General features: G+C 38.9%; 1 protein-coding gene across 24 annotated transcripts in view; it reads right to left on the bottom strand.

The window, feature by feature from the left end:
- Nucleotides 1–523: 523 nt before the first annotated feature.
- The window catches only part of rap1gapa (RAP1 GTPase activating protein a), a 165,953-nt gene continuing 145,788 nt past the window's right edge, over nt 524–20,688 (bottom strand). For 7 of the 24 annotated variants that reach the window (XM_061984479.1, XM_061984505.1, XM_061984485.1 and 4 more), the window contains 7 exons: nt 17,106–17,183; nt 13,524–13,633; nt 13,302–13,421; nt 13,084–13,219; nt 12,900–13,011; nt 10,679–10,758; nt 528–3,963 (listed from right to left, as the gene is read on the bottom strand). In XM_061984479.1, the coding sequence (XP_061840463.1) occupies nt 3,874–3,963; nt 10,679–10,758; nt 12,900–13,011; nt 13,084–13,219; nt 13,302–13,421; nt 13,524–13,633; nt 17,106–17,183 (726 nt within the window). In that variant the 3' untranslated portion in view covers nt 528–3,873. Of the gene's footprint in view, nt 3,964–9,325; nt 9,372–10,678; nt 10,759–12,899; nt 13,012–13,077; nt 13,220–13,301; nt 13,424–13,523; nt 13,634–17,105; nt 17,184–20,688 lie in introns of those variants that run through there. The other 17 variants (XM_061984432.1, XM_061984389.1, XM_061984468.1 and 14 more) reach the window with 13 other exon arrangements.

Here is a 20,688-nt window from a genome sequence, read left to right as displayed (position 1 = left end):
TCCATCCATCTATTTTCTACCGCTTATTCCCTTTTGGGGTCGCGGGGGCGCTGGAGCCTATCTCAGCTACAATCGGGCGGAAGGCGGGGTACACCCTGGACAAGTCGCCACCTCATCGCAGGGCCAACACAGATAGACAGACAACATTCACACTCACATTCACACACTATACCTAATATATAAAGGGGTGGAAAAGTGACTATTACCTGCAGGGCAAACATTAGCTAACCAGAAGGCAATAACAATGTAAACAAAAAAACACCTGCTTAAAAGATCTAATACAAATGTTCCTGAGGAATGTAGGTGGGAGTACTGTAATTACCTAACGTTACATTATTATTTTCCATAACAATTTAGCCCCCTCCACAAAATTAACCCGACGTTAAAACAGAACCAGCTATTTATTGATTGGCAATTGCCGAATCATGTAACATTAGCTTAATGCTAAAAAGCCAGGTTACTATCACATTCTGTAACAGACAAATAATTTCATGTAGGCTAACGTTACCTACCTGCTACCTCTGTCTTTTCTCGTTTCTCCTCCTCTTCTTTTCTCTTTTTTCTTTCCTGGGCACCTGACAGTTTTGGCCGTTTTGACATCTTGTGTTGATTTTTTGATGTGGTGACGTCCAAAAAGAGTCATGATACAGGAAGGGAGGGGCGCACCGTGCGGGGGGGAGGGGCGTAATGTTGTAACAAATAATATTTCTATTAAATAGGCTTTACTTTGCATTTTAATTAACATGGGATTATTTTTTTGTATTTAGAAATAATAGTACCAACTTTTTATTTTATTTTTTTTTCTCCAACATTTGTGGCACTGGCGTGGCGCCCCCTGATGGACGGCGCCCTTAGCATTTGCCTATACGGCCTATGCCACGGGCCGGCCCTGCTGGCGACCCTTCAGTCGAGGACGTTGAAGACATCTCCCTATTCGAAATCATGATAACAGGACATCTGCTGATTGGAGTAAGCATTGCTCTGGTCAGTCAACAAACTGGACGATGCTCGCAGCCGTTCAAAGTACCCTAAAGCTGCCACAAATGATTGGAGGAAGTGAGCAGAACTTTGGGCACTCAGACTTTTTGCACATTTGAAAACATCTTGGAGATGCCAGCTGCTCTGATGGTGAAGTATGATGAATTTGAGGACCAGAAACAGACAATAGAGTGAAAAGAAAAAAATTATTTTAGCTCGCCCAAACACAAACATTCTAAACTAGATTGTTTTCTCTGGCTGCAAACGACCTGGCAAGGTCATTGTTTCGAGACTCTCACAGAGGACAGTGAAGTGAAGACGAAACAAACTGCTTCTCTGTCTTTCATGGACACACCCCTCTTGTTGTTGACTTTTGTTGGACTGACTGGATGTGTTATCGCGTTTGAGAGCACCGGGGTCGAGACACGCTGCAGGTTTACACACACATATGCATCTCAACACACACACAAACACATTTACCCGACCCGACGTCCCACAGCTCCGACGCTTCACCCCTTGCGGTATGATGGAACACGGAGCAGTGCCTCTTGTGGCTGGCAGCTTTGGGCCGGATGTCCGCCCCCTCACCCTTAGTTGCAAGTCTTGAGTTGTATGTCGAATATGTATATGTGCTTGCTATGAAGTTTTTTTCTCACTCCAGACTGGGCCCGCCTCAATAGTCTGGGCCAGTCTGAGATAGGCCCAGTCTGAGATCGACTTTTTTTTACTCTTCCTCCCCCAGTGGCTACCTTTTACACCTTTCCTGTTCTGTATTCCTGTACAATGTCTGTCTAATCTTGCATGGGTTTGTGGTGAAAATGAAATTGTGATGTACTTGTGCAATGACAAAAAAGAGCATACCATACCATACAATCTTTGCCGCGTATATGAATCCATGAAATGTGGAAATGAAATTGCATATTAAAGGGACTCTTTCACAACCCTTACACTAAATAACAGATTCCAATATACAAAAAAATAGGCTGATGGGTCCAACGGGAAGAGAAAAGTGTTAAATATAACCCACTGCAGTAAAGCCAATTCAAAACTGCTATGCCGTTTGGGCAATAATTGAAAATGGGCAAAGACTACTATGAAGAAACAAATGTTCTTTAGACATATGCACAGAAAATGCAGAACCCTAACTAATTCTCTTTCCACCGTTTTGGCGCCCTCTCTAGTGCGGCCCCCCTATGCGTTGGGTGGTTTTACAAACGTGTAATGGTTTTAAATATTTGACCAATTAATGAAAAGCCTGCAAGTTTGAATTTAGTTTTCAAGGAATTACTGATTCCCTTATTTTTTTGTGTCATGCTCCTGCTTGTTCTTTTTTGCATGTTGATGCTCGACTTACAACCTTGTTGCAAAAAAACCCATAACTTGTAATTTTCAAAAGATTTTCTTCATTAGTGTACATCAAGTAAACATAAATTGCGCAACATTGCAATGTTGGATTGGTCGGTAGCAATGCGTCTTTTTTGACACACTACATTGATTCTGTTTCATTTGCATTGCTATGGCCCAGTTATGTAACTGAGGAAGACCCACTTTTTGCAGTTGTTCTGGTATTACAAAGGCTTGTTTGAGAATTGATAAGAAAGCTTGGCTTTTTTCAAGAAGTAACTAAATAATAGTACTTTGCTTTCATTTAAATATACATTGGCAACAGTATGTAAACTTATCAGGGCATTTATTTACAATAAAATCAACAACAACAACAAAACATTCATTTATTTTAAATGCTGCTAGATATTACCTGTTTGCTTCATTATGTTTACTTACACCATGTCTGTGATAAGGCAACTGAAATGATCCGGAGAAAGTACAGGTTTTCCCTTTTGCAGAACGGCAAGATATGATTACAAATCTTTTCATTATGATCAAAGCTAGCATTTAGAGGTGAATGAACCCCTTTTTTGACTTGGTAATTATGGTAAGATCACAGTCTTGGCCGTTACAATTATGTACTCCAACAAAATATACATTTACATCATCAGTAGTTGAATTTGGAGCAACTTTTACAACTGAGATATTTTGTTTTATTGTTTCTTTGTGTATTTTCTGTACGAAAAGAGATGAAGAGTTTCACAATTAAAGACATAATTCACTGCAAAGAAACACAGTCCAAGCTTATGACAAGGTGCTAGACATTGCCATGTGTAGGTACAAATGATCATTTAAGTCACTCCAAAAAATAATAAAATCAATAAATAAAAACATAGAAAACTAAATAACACATTAAATAGAAAGTGGTCTCACGGCAACAGTCGAGTTCGATATAACAGGAAAATAAGTGAATGTTTCCATACGTTAACAGCACATATTGGGAGTAATGAAAGGGGTTGTGAATACATTAGTTTCACAGCTGATCCACTTGGAATATTTTATTCCCGTTATTGGCTGTAGGACCTTTGAGTTTTAAAGAGGGTAACAAAAAAATACCACTTTAAGGCCATTTCATCGGATTTACGATACATTTGTATGCTATAACTGAAGAGATGGAGAAGGACAACGTAGAAACACTGCTCTGAAAGGCAATATCATCTTAGATTTTGTGCTGGAAAACAAATATGGCATTTTGTCAGTGGAATAGGCAGAACAACTCATTTTTTACAAAAAGCTCAATGGCACTCTCTTACCCTGTGTAGTCCATACGTGCAATGTGACAAACCTAACTACATTCTTTTTACGCATCAAACTTTTATGGTTGTATAGGTACAACAATGTGAGTTTTCGGAAGCCAGTAACAAAAGTGTGAAGAAGAAAATAAAAGAGTGCAGGAAATAACACTGTGCAAAAACTGGGCCCTCTTGGTGCGTCATCCACTGTGTGTCTTGATGCACTGCGTTCCCGCCATCATGGAGCAGCTGGCTGGAGAGGCTACATTTGCGGCGACTACTGCTCCTCTTCTTCGTTATCGGCATTGGTCATGGCGAACCCCTGCACCTGTCTCATCTCCCAAAGGGACTGTGACTTATGGGAATGCTTTAGAAATAAGAGAGATGTCTGGTCAAAGCACACAAATCACAAGTTCAAAGAGTAAAGTTACTGCCAGTTATGCAGGTGTTGAAAGGCCTCAGTAGTATTACACAGAATACATGCACAGGTACATGCAATAAGGGTTCTTTTTTCCCATGTGCTTGAATAAAAAAAAACTGTGCAATTGCGCCAATTCCCTTTCGACTTAAGCTTTTCACTGCGTGCCTTCATCCAAGATGCGCCCTCTTGGTGGAGCAACCTTTGAATGTTGGTATTTCCAGTCAAATCTGGCCTTCGGCGTATTTTCCCCATCAACTTACACTAAGTACTAAATTCTCTGTAGATACATAGTTACATCTAGCCAGGAAGAAGACAATGTTGCTATGCATACGCACACTTCATCACCATGGCGACACGTAGGGATGAGAATCGAGAACCGGTTCTGGTTAAGAACCAGTTTCTGGAGCAGGGGTGTCCAATCTTTTTCCAGAGGGCCGCCATTTTGATATTTTTTTCATTTTCAAAACCAATACATAAAAAACCAACAATACAATATGCACTTTTTTTTTTTTTTTTTTAACCTTTGGGGCTCTCTCAGGTTATGTACATATTTTTTTATTAAACGTTTGAATCTCTAATTCAACTCCAGGTGAAAATATATATTATTATTTAATTATTCAATTTTTAATTTTAATTAAATTTTTTTTACATTTTATGAGCTTTTTGTCAAAACCCTTTTTTTGGGGGCAAAAATACAAAATATACAATATTTTTCCCAAAAAGATTTTCAAAATGGAATATATGATGTGAAGTAATTGGAGCCCTAAATAGGTCAATAATTCATAGCAAAATTAATTTGAATGTTATTATGATTTTTTTATTTATTTTTTTAGCAAAATCTCTATATCAGCTTCAGATAATATATAGTGTAATTAGTTTAGTATATTTATAATCCATCCACCCATCCATTTTCTACCGCTTAATCCCTTCGGGGTCGCGGGGGGTGCTGGAGCCTATCTCAGCTACAATCGGGCGGAAGGCGGGGTACACCCTGGACAAGTCGCCACCTCATCACAGGGCCAACGCAGATAGACAGACAACTTTCACACTCACATTCACACACTAGGGCTAATTTAGTGTTGCCAATCAACCTATCCCCAGGTGCATGTTTTTATAATAACAATCAATATAATAATTAGTACAATTAATATTAATACATAATTAGTATGTATTTTTTAAAATAATTTTCATATTTTTCATGTTTTTTTGTTTGTTGTATTTATGTCCTTTTTGGCCTTAAATCAGTCAATAATTCATAGCAACATTGATTTTGATTCATTATTATTTTTTGACAAATTATTTAAAAAAATGTGTTATTAGAGTCAACAATGCAACTTTTTCTCTTTGCATTTCACCTATTTGCTGTTTTATTCCACTTTTTAGCTAAAGGTTTTAGTATTTTTAGAATGATGTGCCGTGGGCCGGTAAAACATTAGCTGCAGGCCGCAAATGGCACACTTTGGACACCCCTGTTCTAGAGTATCAATTCCTTAAAATCGCTTGCCAATTTTTCAAACGATTACCATAATGATTTTTGCGGGCAAGAATGTCAGATGGCATCATGGTGCCCGGGCGAAAGAAGCGTTTCAAAGTTCAGCTACATTTTTACAAGAAAAGATTGCAACTTCGCTACTTGTTTTGGTTGCAAGTTTGTTATTTCATCAAGAGGAGTACAAACAAGTAATATGCTGCAACATTTGAACATACAATATGCAATAACTATAAATAAATGTTGCGTTATTGAATCACGCCGAGCAGCCAGCTGGCGTAAATGTTCCAGGCCAGAAATTGCTTCGCCGCAGGATAAAAGCTTGACTGACTAACACCTATGTTAGCGCTACTACCTATTAAATTGAAATGATTGTCTTCTCATTTAGATAAAAATAACGAGGGACAGATTCTGACTTGTTTCGAGGTGGTTGGTAATAACCCCAGTTCATCCCTGCTGCTGGCTTCTCCTTCCACCGCGGCAGTGAAGAGTACAATTACTCAGGCCAAGAACAACGAATGTCACTAGCAGTGATTAAGTTTGTGGTCAAAAGCTTGTAACCATTTGCCACAGTTCTCCTGATTTTTGGTAGGTGTATGTTCAATTGTAGTCAGAGAAAAATTGTATGTTTTCCTCCAACCACATTTTCACTCAGTCATTATATTATACAGGTGGAACTAAAAAAAATTTAATATTGTGTAAAAGTAAATCCATGTCAGCAATTCAACTTCAAATGTGAAACGAATATGTGATATAAATGCAAAGTGAGATACGTAAAGCCTTTTTATTTGTTATAATTTTTAATGACCATGGCTTACAGTTTTTGAAAACCCCACATTTTCTGAGATTTTCAATTCAACGTTTTCATAACTTGTAAGCCATAAACATTAAAAATGATATCAAAAGAAAGTTTGAAATATCTTGAGTTACATGTTATGAGCTTGTGCAGTGTGTGAATGTGTGTGTGAATGGGTGAATGTGGAAATACTGTCAAAGCGCTTTGAGTACCTTGAAGGTAGAAAAGCGCTATACAAGTATAACCCATTTATTTATATTAGTTTCACCTTGTAAATCTAAACAAACCTTTGCAGGATATTACTTTTTTTTTTCATTCTCGGGAGATGACAAAGTTTCTTCTAAATGTTACATTATTGTGTAATTTCCACAGAAAAATAGAAATGTCTTATTTATTTTCAAAAAAGTTATTTTTCTATGCTACAAATGTGCCTCTTAAGACCTCACTGTTGGCTTTGTAAGGTCATGTTACCTTAAACCAGGGGTCGGCAACCCGCAGCTCCGGAGCCGCATGCGGCTCTTTGATCACTCTGATGCGGCTCTGCAGCTTACTTGCTGAGCCCCCCAATTTTCCCGTGAGACTTCCGGATTTCAGTGTCTCTCGCAGAAAACTCCCGGGATTAATATTCACCGATTTTCACCCTTACGGCTATAATAAGGGCGTACCATGATGGTACAACACTTGTCGCCCTCTACAATCTGTATTAACAGCGTGCCAGCCCAACACTTGTTATACAATATACCAGAGGTGTGGACTCGAGTCACATGACTTGGACTCGAGTCAGACTCGAGTCATGAATTTGATGACTTTAGACTCGACTTGACAAAATGTAAAGAGACTTGCAACTCGACTTAGACTTTAACATCAATGACTTGTGACTTCACTTGGACTTGAGCCTTTTGACTTGACATGACTTGCCACTTTCCCCAAAATCCAAAGCTTAAAAAGTTATTTGGGAGCGCTCCGTATCTTCCATTTTCTTCGTCTGTGTCTATCAGCGTGTTGTTCCTGTCAGCTGGTGTGCTCTCAGTACAACAGCCAATCAAATTAGATCTACGTTGTTTGCATCACACAGCATTCATCCAATCAAATTGCAGGAGAACCAATGAACAAGAGTTGTCCAACAACGTGCCAGTAAGAAACAATTATGCCAAAGTTGGTTTCGTTCGGGTATAAAAACTACGACTTGGTCAACAAAAAACGAATTGCCGTATGCAAATCACTCAGTTCGAATATTACAGACGGAGACGGAACAACTTCCAACTTCGTTCGACATTTGAAGTTGCATAAAGAAGGGTAAGTTTTGAATGTAAGATAACGTTTATTGGCTAAGTAACATGACTTTTATTTGCTGTGTAGTTAAATCAGTGAGGCTGCAAACTCACTGCTAACGTTATAACCATAGACATCTTATAAGTAGACGCAGCATGGAGCGCTACTGCCTACTGGCGCAGACGAGACGCCTGGCCGCCATCTTGGAGTGGTGATCCGCTCCACTCAGTGCAATTCATTTGGCAGGAGCAATGAACTGTCAGCGCATTTAATTCATCTTACCTCACTGAATACCACTGATTTTCACCCCCTTTTTTGTCATACGTGTAGCTATGATAACAGACACGTGTTTTGGCGTGTTTTATTATTCATAGTTTGCTTAACAGTAACAGAATATTCTTATGCGCATTATTAGTAAGAGTGTTAAAGTTTGTTTTGTTTATACCGCCACCGTCAGTGTGACCTGTGTGGTTGTTGAACAAGTATGCCTTGCTGTTGCCTAAGTGAGCAAGCGGAAGCCCAATTCAACGTGTGTCTGGTCAGGCACGCTGACTGTAGGGGGTGCTATATGCTGTACCATCACGGCACGCATGACGCTGACAACCGCCGTTCATTTAAAACCAGCTTTCAAATTCCACATAAAGGTGTGGGCAGCGTGTCTGAGACCCCTGGTTATACATAGCACAAAGCAAAATATAAACTCTGTATGCAGTGTAATTTCATTTAAAATTTCAAAAAATTTTTGCGGCTCCCATTGTTTTCTATAATTTGTGAAACTGGTCAAAATGGCTCTTGACTGGTAAATGTTGCCGACCCCTGCCTTAAACTAAAGAAAATTGATGCTTTCACCTTTTCGTTCTCTTTTTTTCCCAAACAAGAAACGTAAAGAGAACTGATAAAGAACAGAATCGGTAAGCAGATTTGAAAGTGGATTGGGGCCAGACAAATGTAATCAATTCACATCCCTAGCAACACCAGTACACATGAAAAGCACTTGCAAGGTTTATACGGCCTTTTCAAATTTGAAGTGTTATCTATTTCATGGATTTCAATGACATTCACAAGTTTAAGTAAAACTCCACATTCCCCAATTTCCACACACCCGAAAAAAGTCTGCCTCATTACTGATGAGGTCTATCTGAGAAACTCGGAAGAATTTTTAAACCAAACAACATCCCAGTACACTTCAAACCAAGCAGCACCCTGAGACGGAGACTAATGCATCTTAAAGACCATGTCTATGAATGTTCTCATTCATCCAGGTCATTGTCATCTCAGGCCTGAAGGTGACCAGAATGCCATTTGTATAATTTGTTTACAACTGAATGGAATGCGAACGCGGGGGATTCCGATTATTTTGGAGTTTGTCGTTGGCTTTGACAGTTAGAATTGCTCGTTTGCATCAAAGCAGTTGTTTTTCTCACTACAATACGGCAAAACCATCTTTGCCCAGGCACACCCTGCTGGTTTAGGAGTATAAATATTTTGGGTTTTGGCACCAACCGCTCGACTAGATTTGACCAATCTAAGTCTATGAGTATGAATGCACCAACCTTCATTCACGACTTGTGCACGCTTGCTTAACTTACGCGGGGTGGGCATGTCCGCAGGTTGGATGGAAGAATATTATTAAGAGAAACGTGCGTAACTTGCAACTTGTAAAAAAAAAACGAATGCCCAAATGGGAGAATATGGCCCTTATTGCATACACAAACTGCTTAGTCTAACTCTAAAAAGAGAAAAACGCTAACCTGAAGATGGAATTCCATGATACATAGGTGGGCCGAGCTAACAATTCTGCACACAGAAATGCACAAAAAGCAATCAAAGCAGAACCAAACATCAACAAGAGCAGCAAAGCAGAAGTGATGTACCGTATTTTTTTGGGACCATAAGGCGCACCGGATTATAAGGCGCACCGTCGATGAACGGGTCTATTTTCATACATACTGGCGCAGTAATGGAGTCATATTATGATTTTTTTTCTGGATTCAAAACACTTCCTTGTGGTCTACATAATATGCAGCAGTGGTTATTTGGTCAACATTTTGCATAGATTATGTTTTACAGACCGTTTTCAAGCCACTTTCTAACCGTCTTTTCAGAAAGCACTGTTTGGTAGGCGGTCTAATTTATTTGGCTCCGCGTCGACTGCGTCTTCTCCCCGTTATTTTTTGTTGTACCGGTAGTTTTTAACGCTTCCAAAGCAAGTCTGCCGACAGATTAATTTCGAACTATACACTACTTTGTTTTAGAAATAGCAACAGCGGAGGATGAATGCCCCATAAGAAGAGGATGGAGAAAAAAAAGCTTATTAACTATGGAACTGACTATTTTCGGAACATATGCAGATCCAAATACACAACATCAGGTACCAATAGATAGGAAAAGTCTGTTTTGGTACCAATAGGTAGGAACAGTTGGTTTTGCCTAATAAGTTAAAACAAAACGCCAGATAATAGGTGACATTTTGGAGTCCTTCTACACACACACACACACACACACACACACACACACACACATACACACACACACACACACACACACACACACACACACACACACACACACACACACACACACACACACACACACACACACACACACCATAATATGTGTATGTTGAAGCACAGTGCGTCTGACTATGGCAGCCATAATGCTCCAACAATTTGGTAGTTTACCAAAGTCATACTAAAACATTTTGACAGATTTTTGAGCATTGTGTGTAATCTTCTATATTTTAAATGAAACATTAATGTTTTGGTCTTTCTTGCTTACAGGCACTTGCTAGCGTCATTTATTGAACGACAAGCTTTAACAGTACGGACATATCTCTTATGTGTGACTGTCATCTACTGGTCACATTTGTCATTACACAAATGTACCAAATAAAATTGGTTCAGGGTCAGTAAGAACAACCAGATTTAATACATATATAAGGCACACCGTATTATAAGGCGTACCGCTGATATTTGATAAAATGAGAGGATTTTAACTGCGCCTTATAGTTAAAAAAATACGGTAAATTGCAAGGGTGTATTCCACATATCTGAGACCCGAGCAAAGCGCAGCTAATGCCTCCAGAAGAATTAGAGTTCACTCACTGATGAGGACTGATGATCGTGAGGTCGCTCCAGTTTGATGCGGATGTCTGTTCCCTTCCCTCGCTCGCTTTTACCAGGACCTGAAGGATGGATCAGCGGTTATATTTACTCTATAAAGAGACCAGCGTACATACAGTAGAGTAGTTTCATCCTGATTCTCTTTTTTCTGTCCACAAATACTTTTTGGGCAGTTTGAAATAGTCAACTCTGCCCGCAAAAATTAGTACAAGAGTAAAGAATAGTTGATTGTGTTCAAAGTTAGGAGGACGTTTTGGGTTTACAAACAAGCTCACTTTTCTCACATTTATATTACTTTTCTCATGTTTATAAATGTTGACTCTAAATGTTAAATAAACATGTTAAATGAAAATATTAATGTTAAATATACATTTAAAATCTAAATGTGAAATCTAAATCCATCCATCCATTTGTCCGCCACTTATCCGAGTCCGGGTCGCGGGGGCAGCATTCTTAGCAGAGATACCCATACTTCCCTGGCCCCGGCCACCTCCTCTAGTTCTACAGGGGGCATACCGAGGCGTTCCCAGGCCAGCTGTGAGACATAGTGTCTCCAACGTGTCCTAGGTCTGCCCTTTGGTCTCCTCCTAGCTGGACATGCCCAAAACACCTCACCAGGGAGGCGTCCAGGAGGCATCCGTAGTAGATGCCCGAGCCATCTCAGCTGGCTCTTGGATGACCGAGCTCCTCACCCTATTATCTCTAAAGGTGATCCCAGACATCCTGCTGAGGAAACTCAGTTCCGCCGTTTGTATTCGCGACCTTGTCCTTTCGGTCATTACCCAAAGTTCATGACCATAGGTGAGGGTAGTAACGTAGACTGACCTGTAAATCGAGAGCTGAGCCTTCTGGCTTCTCTTCATACATAGGCTCTGGAACCATACTTCATGTCCACCATGTAGTATGGTACAGCATGAGCGACTTTGGAATTAATGTATGACTCATAATAAAACTCCACTTACATCAATGTCTAGTAACGGAACCCATTCTTAACCCGAGGAGCACCTGTACTGTATACATTCTAGAACAGTGTTTTTCAACCTTTTCTGAGGCAAGGCACATTTTTTTCATTGAAAAAATTCAGAGGCACACCACCAGCAGAAAACATAAAAAAATGAAACTCAGCAGCCGATATTGACAATAAAAAGTGGTTCTCGCAACTGTTGGATATGAATTCAAACCATAACCAACCATGCATCACTATAGCTCTTGTCTCAAAGTGGGTGTGTTGTCACGATCTGTCACATCACGCCGTAACTTATTTTGAAGTTTTTGGTGTTTTCCTGTGTGTAGTGTTTTAGTTATTTGGCTCCTATTCTTGGTGGCTTTTCCTCTTTTGTTGGTATTTTCCTGTGGCAGTTTCATTTCTTCTTTGAACGCTATTCCCCGCACCTGCTTTGTTTTGGCAATCAAGACGATTTAAGTTGTGCGGAAGCTATCCTTCTTTGTGGGGACATTGTTGATTGTCATGTCATGTACGGATGTACTTTGTGGACGCCGTCTGCTCCACACGCTGTAAGTCTTTGCTGTCGTCCAGCATTCTGTTTTTGTTTACTTTGCATTCAGTTCAGTTTTAGTTTCATTTGGCATAACCATCCCTAAGCTTCAATGCCTTTTCTTAGCGGCACTCGCCTTTTGTTTATTTTTGGTTTAAGCATTAGATAAGTTTTTACCTGCGTGCTGCCTCCTGCTGTCGTCTGCATATTGTGATCACGACAAACATCTACAAAGCAATTAGCAACCTGCTGCCACCTACTGATATGGAAGAGTATTACATGGTTACTCTGCCGAGCTCTAGACAGCACCGACACTCAACAACGGCACATTTGCGGATAAAAATGACTGGTTTGCAAAAAATATTTTTAACCCAAATTGGTATAATTAAATAATCTCCCACGGCACACTAGGCATTGAAGCCGTGGTTGAAAAACACTGTTCTAGAAGTGAATTGTAGTAAGTGCTATTTGTCAACCCAATTTCAGGATACTAAAGTTTTTGAATAATATTTGCAAGATGGAAGAGATCAAATGTAAGAGGTCAAAGCTTTCACAGTCACCATTGGAATGCAGCCTTTACATTTTCATCAAATGTTGCTACAGTGTGTATATCTACACTGGAGAACATAGAAATTGATGTCTAATGTATTAGGCATTATCCAAAATGCCAGCAATCGTAATTTTTTTCATCATAAGTATGTGTTCACCTGGGGAGCTACCACGGCTGTTGGTGCTGGTGCTGCTGGTGCTGTCCTCTAGCCAGGTGCTGTAAGTAAAGGAGTCACGCTTGTGTGGCGTCCCGGCAGATGACAAACTTTCCTGAGAGACAACAAACGTAGTCCTGCACTCATATCTGACCGTCAGGTAACAAGTGAGGAACACATCACTCACCATGCCTGTGTCATAGTCTTCCGCTGCCTCTGTCTCATTCTCCTCCACCACGCTGGCGAAGCTGCTGGCGTTGGAGGATGAGCGGGAGAGGTCATGACCTTCAGGGATTGATGGAGCCCTGCCACAGACATACGAACTACACACTGCGTTAAACCAGCCCACCCAGAGAAAAGGGAGGTCCTCCTATCATCACTAGTCATGAGGTGACCTTTACACACCTGTTCTTTGCCGTGGTGAGCACCTCAGGAGAGCTCTGATTGGACGAGTTGTCCGACTTCTGGTCTTGGGAGACGTGGCCACTGTCGGGGGTTTTTTGTGTGCTGGGAGAGTTCTCTCTGCTGATTCACCAGAGAACACAGAGCGTTATATTTGCTTTGGTTCAACTGAAGTAATTGTATAAAGCACAGGGAGAGAAATGCCAATATTTGTTAACACAACACCTTTTTTCCTGCACTTCCTGAATGTTTTCAATCCCGATGGCACTACTTCGTCTCGAGCTGAAAGGACCAGACTTTTTCCTGGTTGGGCTTTTCCCTGGAATGATCAAAGACTGCCGGGAAGAGAGAGAAATCACAGTTAGACTTATTATACGTATTGTTTAGAAATATGCATTATAAATGTTAACAATTACTGAGAGTAGTCATTTAGAATCTAAAGCCATACAACATGATTTATTTTAGAAAATGTCTTTAAAATTATGTGTCGATAATTTAATGCACTGCATCCCACTGAAAGGCCATTAAAATAAAAAATAAAAATACTACTTGTTAAGGGTTCTATTTCTTTTTAACAAAAGAAAAAGCGCAACACTTGTTAAAGTTTTATTCCCTCATATAAGTGTTTTTATCACGTGAACTCACTCACGTTTCTCATATTCATATATTCACCCACCTCGAGTCATTTAGGCAAAAGTGCTTCAGTCGTTAATAAAGGGGGGCTAATTACTCATGAGGTGGACTTTGCCGTGATGCCTTTTTTTCTTGGTTGTGTGAAAATTTTGGAACGTGGAGTCTTACTAAGACTCTCTCTCTATATATATATGTATATATACAGTATATATATATATATATATACATATACATATATATATATATATATATATATATATATATATATATATATATATATATATATATATATATATATATATATGTATATACTGCCCATATACACACATGGGCAGCATGTGTGTGTGTGTGTGTATGTATATACAGTATGTATATGTATGTATATATATATATATATATATATATATATATATATATATATATATATATATATATATATATATATATATATATATATATATATATATATATATATATATATACATATATATATATATATATATATATATATATATATATATATATATATATATATATATATATATATATATATATATATATATATGTATGTATGTATGTATGTATATATATATATATATATCCATCCATTTTCTACCGCTTATTCCCTTCGGGGTCGCGGGGGGCGCTGGAGCCTATCTCAGCTACAATCGGGCGGAAGGCGGGGTACACCCTGGACAAGTCGCCACCTCATCGCAGGGCCAACACAGATAGACAGACAACATTCACACTCACATTCACACATATATATATATATATATATATATATATATATATATATATATATATATATATATATATATATATACATATACACACACACACACATGTCCACATATATATATATATATATATACTGTATATATATTTGTCAGGAAAAAACACAGAGGCTATATCATCCCTACAAGCCTATTTCGCAGGTTTCTGTGCTCGTCAGGGGATTTTAATTTAATCCCCTGACGAGCAGGGAAACCTGCGAAACAGGCTTGAAGGGATGATATAGCCTCTGTGTTTTTTCCTGACCTAACGTATATTTCGCTCTACCCCGGTATTGAGCACTGTATAACGGATAAACCACAGAAACCTTGAATATATATATATATATATATATATATATATATATATAATAATTTTTTTCTTTGTGTTATTGTTGGCTGATGTCAGCATATTGTTTTTTTTCATTGTGCTTCTTGCTGTTTTCTACATTTTTACTAGTGTTTTTTATTATTTTTTTATGTGCCTCAGGCCATTGACAAAGGAGTCACGGGCCATATATGGCCCCTGTGCCGCACTTTGAACACACCTGCTGTAGAAGTTAACTGTTTATGGCCACTATAGTCTTAGTACTGTAGTATATTTGTTCATTCTAAGGTTACATATGGGACGCAAGTCACATGGTTGCCTTACATCAGCACCGGAAGTAGTCACAAAAGCTGTTCACCTGGCGGGTTTTTCGTGTTTGATTAGGAGGGGATGAACGGGGAAGTCCTTTTTTAGCTGCCGCCTTGTTTTATCATATATTACTTCCTTTGCACATGTCAATGTTTACTTTTGTATGCACAATAAATCAACACAAAATCCGGACTTTGGAGCAATGTTCACGGACTCTAGTATTTGGCTTATTAGCTTTCTGTCGCAGGTGAGCGATGATGTTCATGAACTCGTGGTTGAGGGAAGAGTTGTTTGATGTTGGATGCTGGAAAATGTCCGATGTGTTGCAACAGTCAGTCTTAATGCATTGTTGCAGATTTTTGTGCATGTCATACAAAGCGCGTTTGCGAGACGAGCAAGTGTAGTGTGCAGCGTCGACCATGCTCGGGGGGTGTGGCCACGGTGTCCATTCGTCCAGCCATTCTCTACCGCTTGTCCCTTCCGGGGTCACTGGAGCCTATCTCAGCTGCATTCGGGCGGTAGGCGGGGTACACCCTGGATAAGTCGCCACCTCATCGCAGGGCCAACACAGATAGACAGACAACATTCACACTCTAGGGCCAATTTAGTGTTGCCAATCAACCTATTCCCCCGGGTGCATGTCTTTGGAGGTGGGAGGAAGCCGGAGTACCCGGATGGAACCCACGCAGTCACGGGAGAACATGCAAACTCCACACGGAAAGATCCCGAGCGCAGGTCGAACCCAGGACCTTCGTATTGTGAGGCAGACGCACTAACCCCTCTTCCACGGTATCGAGAGCGACAAATGTGAGGCCAAAGAGAGAGAGGCATCGCCGTGCAGGTGTGTTCAGAGGTAAAAATGTTTGCCTGTTGGTGGGTATATTGGTCACTTTTCGGGTGGGGGTGTCACTGATGTCATATTAATACATATTTTTTTCCTAATATTTTTGCGATCGACTGGTAGGGTCCCAAAGATCTAATGGTTGATCGCGATCGACGGGTTGGCGACCCCTGGATTAATGTATAGCAAATAGTATTGACTACATTTAAAAAAAAAAAAAAAAACTCTTCATAAAAACGTCACATACCGTATTTTTCGGACTATAAGTCGCTCCGGAGTATAAGTCGCATAATAAAGAAGGAAAAAAACATATATAAATCGCACTGGAGTATAAGTCGCATTTTTTGGGGAAATGTATTTGATAAAACCCAACACCAAGAATAGACATTTGAAAGGCAATTTAAAATAAATAAAGAATAGTGAACAACAGGCTGAATAAGTGTACGTTATATGAGGCATAAATAACCAACTGAGAGCGTGCCTGGTATGTTAACGTAACATATTATGGTAAGAGTCATTCAAATAACTATAACATATAGAACATGCTATACGTTTACCAAACAATCTGTCCACTCCTAATCGCTAAATCCCATGAAATCTTATACGTCTAGTCCCTTACGTGAATGAGCTAAATAATATTATTTGATATTTTACGGTAATGTGTTAATAACTTCACACATAAGTCGCTCCTGAGTATAGGTCGCACCCCCGGCCAAACTATGAAAAAAAACTGTGACTTAAAGTCCGAAAAATACGGTACTAATAATATATCCTTTTAATCAATCATCTCTCAAAAAACACAAAAATGATAAACGGCAATTAAATGAGAAGGACCTGGCCATGGTGCAGTGGAGCCATGCAGACAAACATCAAACAGAATAACAAGAGTTGGTAGAGAATAGTTAAAAGAATTAAACATGAACCTCTTCTACTGTTCCTATTCCTATGGCACTGCCTCGACGTCCATATTTACTGGGACTTTTGCCTGGGACAAGCAATGACTGAGCCACGCAGAAAGAGAAAGAGAGGGGGAGAGAGAGGGAGAGATGATGATGATAGTCGACAAGGAGGGTAAAAGGGGGGGTGGGAGAAAACATGAGATAAATACAAATATATGAGATTCCATGCAAGTTGTGTTGTCAAACAAAATTCAAAGCGTGCGTCAGCTTGGTTCCAAGAGGTGCAACGCAGGCAGCTATATGGGAGAAAGAAATGGTGAACCAGATAAGTGAGCCTGCAGCAGAGGACATGTAGTAGCAGTCATACATTCAGTGACACAGGTTAGTTCTTCTTAGTCTGACAAGGTGGAAGTGTTGAGTAGAAACACACAGCTATGTACTTGTGTTTAAATATTTACATTAAAATAAGAAAACAAAGATGGAAGGAACACACGTTGTCTTTCTGAATGCACTATATGGACAAAAGCTCTGGTACACACAAATACACGCCAAATTAATCGACCAGATGTATTACACAATTTGTTCCCTCATTTTCTTCATCTTACCATTCGGGACCACTGCATTTGTGGGAACAGCTCGGGAAAAGCCATTTTCTGTTCTTTTTATGTGTAAACTGCTGTAATCTGAAAAGTGACGTGGACACTCAAACACAATGTATGTTTCCTAAAACAGTGTTTTTCAACCTTTTCTGAGCCGAGGCACATTTTTGTCATTTAAAAAAACCCGAGGCACACCACTAGCAGAAAACATAAAAAAATGTAACTCAGCAGCCGATATTGACAGTAAAAAGTAATTTTCGCAATTGTTGGATATAAATTCAACCCATGAACAACAATGCATCACTATAGTTCTTGTCTCAAAGTAGGTGTACTGTCACCACCTGTCACATCACGCTGTGACTTATTTTGAGTTTTTTGCTGTTTTCCTGTGTGTGTTGTTTTAGTTCTTGTCTTCAATAACTATTTTGTTATTGATTGTCATGTCATGTACGGATGTACTTTGTGGACGTCGTCTGCTCCACACGCTGTAAGTCTTTATCGTCCGGCATTCTGTTTTTGTTTACTTTGCAGCCAGTTCAGTTTTAGTTTCGTTTTGCATAGCCTTCCCTAAGATTCAATGCCTTTTGTTTATTTTTGGTTTAAGCATTAGATACCTTTTTACCTACACGCTGCCTCCCACTGTCGTCTGCATATTGTGATCACGACAAACCATGTTCCCGACATCTACAAAGCAAATAGCTACCTGCTGCCACCTACTGATATGGAAGAGTATTACACGGTTACCATGCCGAGCTCTAGACAGCACAGACACTCAACAACAACACATTTGCGGATTATAATTACTGGTTTGCAAAAATTATTTTTAACTAGGGATGTCCGATAATGGCTTTTTGCCGATACCGATATTCCGATATTGTCCAACTCTTTAATTACCGATACCGATATCAACCGATACCGATGTCAACCGATACATACAGTCGTGGAATTAACACATTGTTATGCCTAATTTAGACAACCAGGTATGGTGAAGATAAGATACTTTTAAAAAATGTTTATAAAATAAAATAAGATAAATAAATTAAAAAATGTTCTTGAATAAAAAAAAAAGTAAAACAATATAAAAACAGTTACATAGAAACTAGTAATTAATGAAAATTAGTAAAAATTAACTGTTAAAGGTTAGTACTATTAGTGGACCAGCAGCACGCACAATCATGTGTGCTTACGGACTGTATCCCTTGCAGACTGTATTGATATATATTGATATATAATGTAGGAACCAGAATATTAATAACAGAAAGAAACAACCCTTTTGTGTGAATGAGTGTGAATGAGTGTAAATGGGGAGGGAGGTTTTTTGGGTTGGTGCACTAATTGTAAGTGTATCTTGTGTTTTTTATGTTGATTCAATTAAAAAAAAACAAAAAAAAAACAACAAAGACCGATAATAAAAAAAACGATACCGATAATTTCCGATATTACATTTTAACGCATCTATCTCTATTTTTAACCCAATTAGGTGAAATTATATAATCTCCCACAGCTCACCAAACAATATCTCACGGTACACTAGTGTGCCGCGGCACAGTGGTTTAAAAACACTGTCTTAAAAGATCCATGTTTGAAGGGGCTGTTTGCAACTCAAAGTTTAACAAAACACCACCGGCTAGCTATCCATCCATCCATTTTCTACCGCTTGTCCCTTTTGGGGTTGTCATCATCAGTAGTTTAACAGAACATTTTAAATATTTTTCACAATTACTAATCATATTAAATGAAAATTGCTCGTCGGTCCAAGGAATTTGTCTCGTACACATGTACACGCAGGTAACGTGTGCAAATACACAAAAGCAGTCCCGGAAAAAACAATTAAGAATATCCAGCCATGTTTTTGTTATGATAGAATATATATTCAATCATAGCCAACGTTAGTAGCTAAATATTCCTAAATCGCTATCATTAGCTAACCATTCACAAAGCTAATAAGTTACGTGTTACATACTGGCATACAGTGCATCCAGAAAGTATTCACAGTGCTTCACTTTTTCTATTGAGCCAAAATACTGCCAGTAATTTTGGTATCGGTCAAAATTTTTGCCATTGTAGAAAAAGTTGTATTGGCACCAAAACTGGTTTTGGCAACAAATAAATCTAAACATTGAAAAAATACTATATTTTTGGTGGATGTTTTCGATGCCAATATTCATATGTTTGTACACTTGTATTGTTTTTGTGTGTTTCAAAGGTTTTTATGATCGCTTCTCTTTTTTACGGTTTCAAAATAATGGCAGTGTTTTAGCATGAGGGGCGGGTGCCTGTGGGCGGGGCTTATAACAAAAACACCCTAAAAGAAGAAAGAAGGACCAATGGCGTCAAAATCAGGTTTATAAGTTATACGATATCTTCGTGTTAACCTAGCCGTACTTTGAGGATGTAGTATAAGCGGTACAGAAACTGATTATTTATTTTTAAACTACCCATGTTTGTCTCGATATAGCCGTGATATTTGGCGAAACTTCATATGGAACAATTCTCTGTTGCATAACTAATCAATATGAGTAATTGCTTTAAAGTTATTTTAATTTGCTTTGTATAGAGAACTTATGCCTAGTAATAAATTAAACATTTAATAAATACCAGGAGTATATCCTAATAACCTCTTAATGCTAAATATACTGCATATATAAAACCAATTGTGAAAGTAAGGAAGTTGACCAGAATGCTTTACGAAGCAGTAATAAAGTAGGTCACTGTATTATGTTTACAAATACAAGACTTTTCTCTGAGCGGGAGATTAATCTGCTGACAGTAACCCATACAAGCCTACTCAAGATCAATGTAACAAACTATTTTTGCTTCATAATTTCATATTTTGAAGCATTTTTAAACCTAATTTAGACACCCTCTGTCCTCCTTTCTTCTTCTACGGCGTTTCACTTGCATGCCCAAGTCCAGTAAAACTTCTCCCAGGTAAACTTGTTCTGAGCCCCGCCCCTAACGCTAAAACACTGCCTTAAGTTTGAAACCATAAAAAAATGAAACGAAAC

Source organism: Nerophis lumbriciformis, linkage group LG01, assembly GCF_033978685.3.
Source record: "Nerophis lumbriciformis linkage group LG01, RoL_Nlum_v2.1, whole genome shotgun sequence".
Classification (NCBI taxonomy): Eukaryota; Metazoa; Chordata; class Actinopteri; order Syngnathiformes; family Syngnathidae; genus Nerophis; species Nerophis lumbriciformis.
Note: the sequence above shows the minus strand (reverse complement) of the source record. Positions and strands in the feature narration are given on the sequence as shown.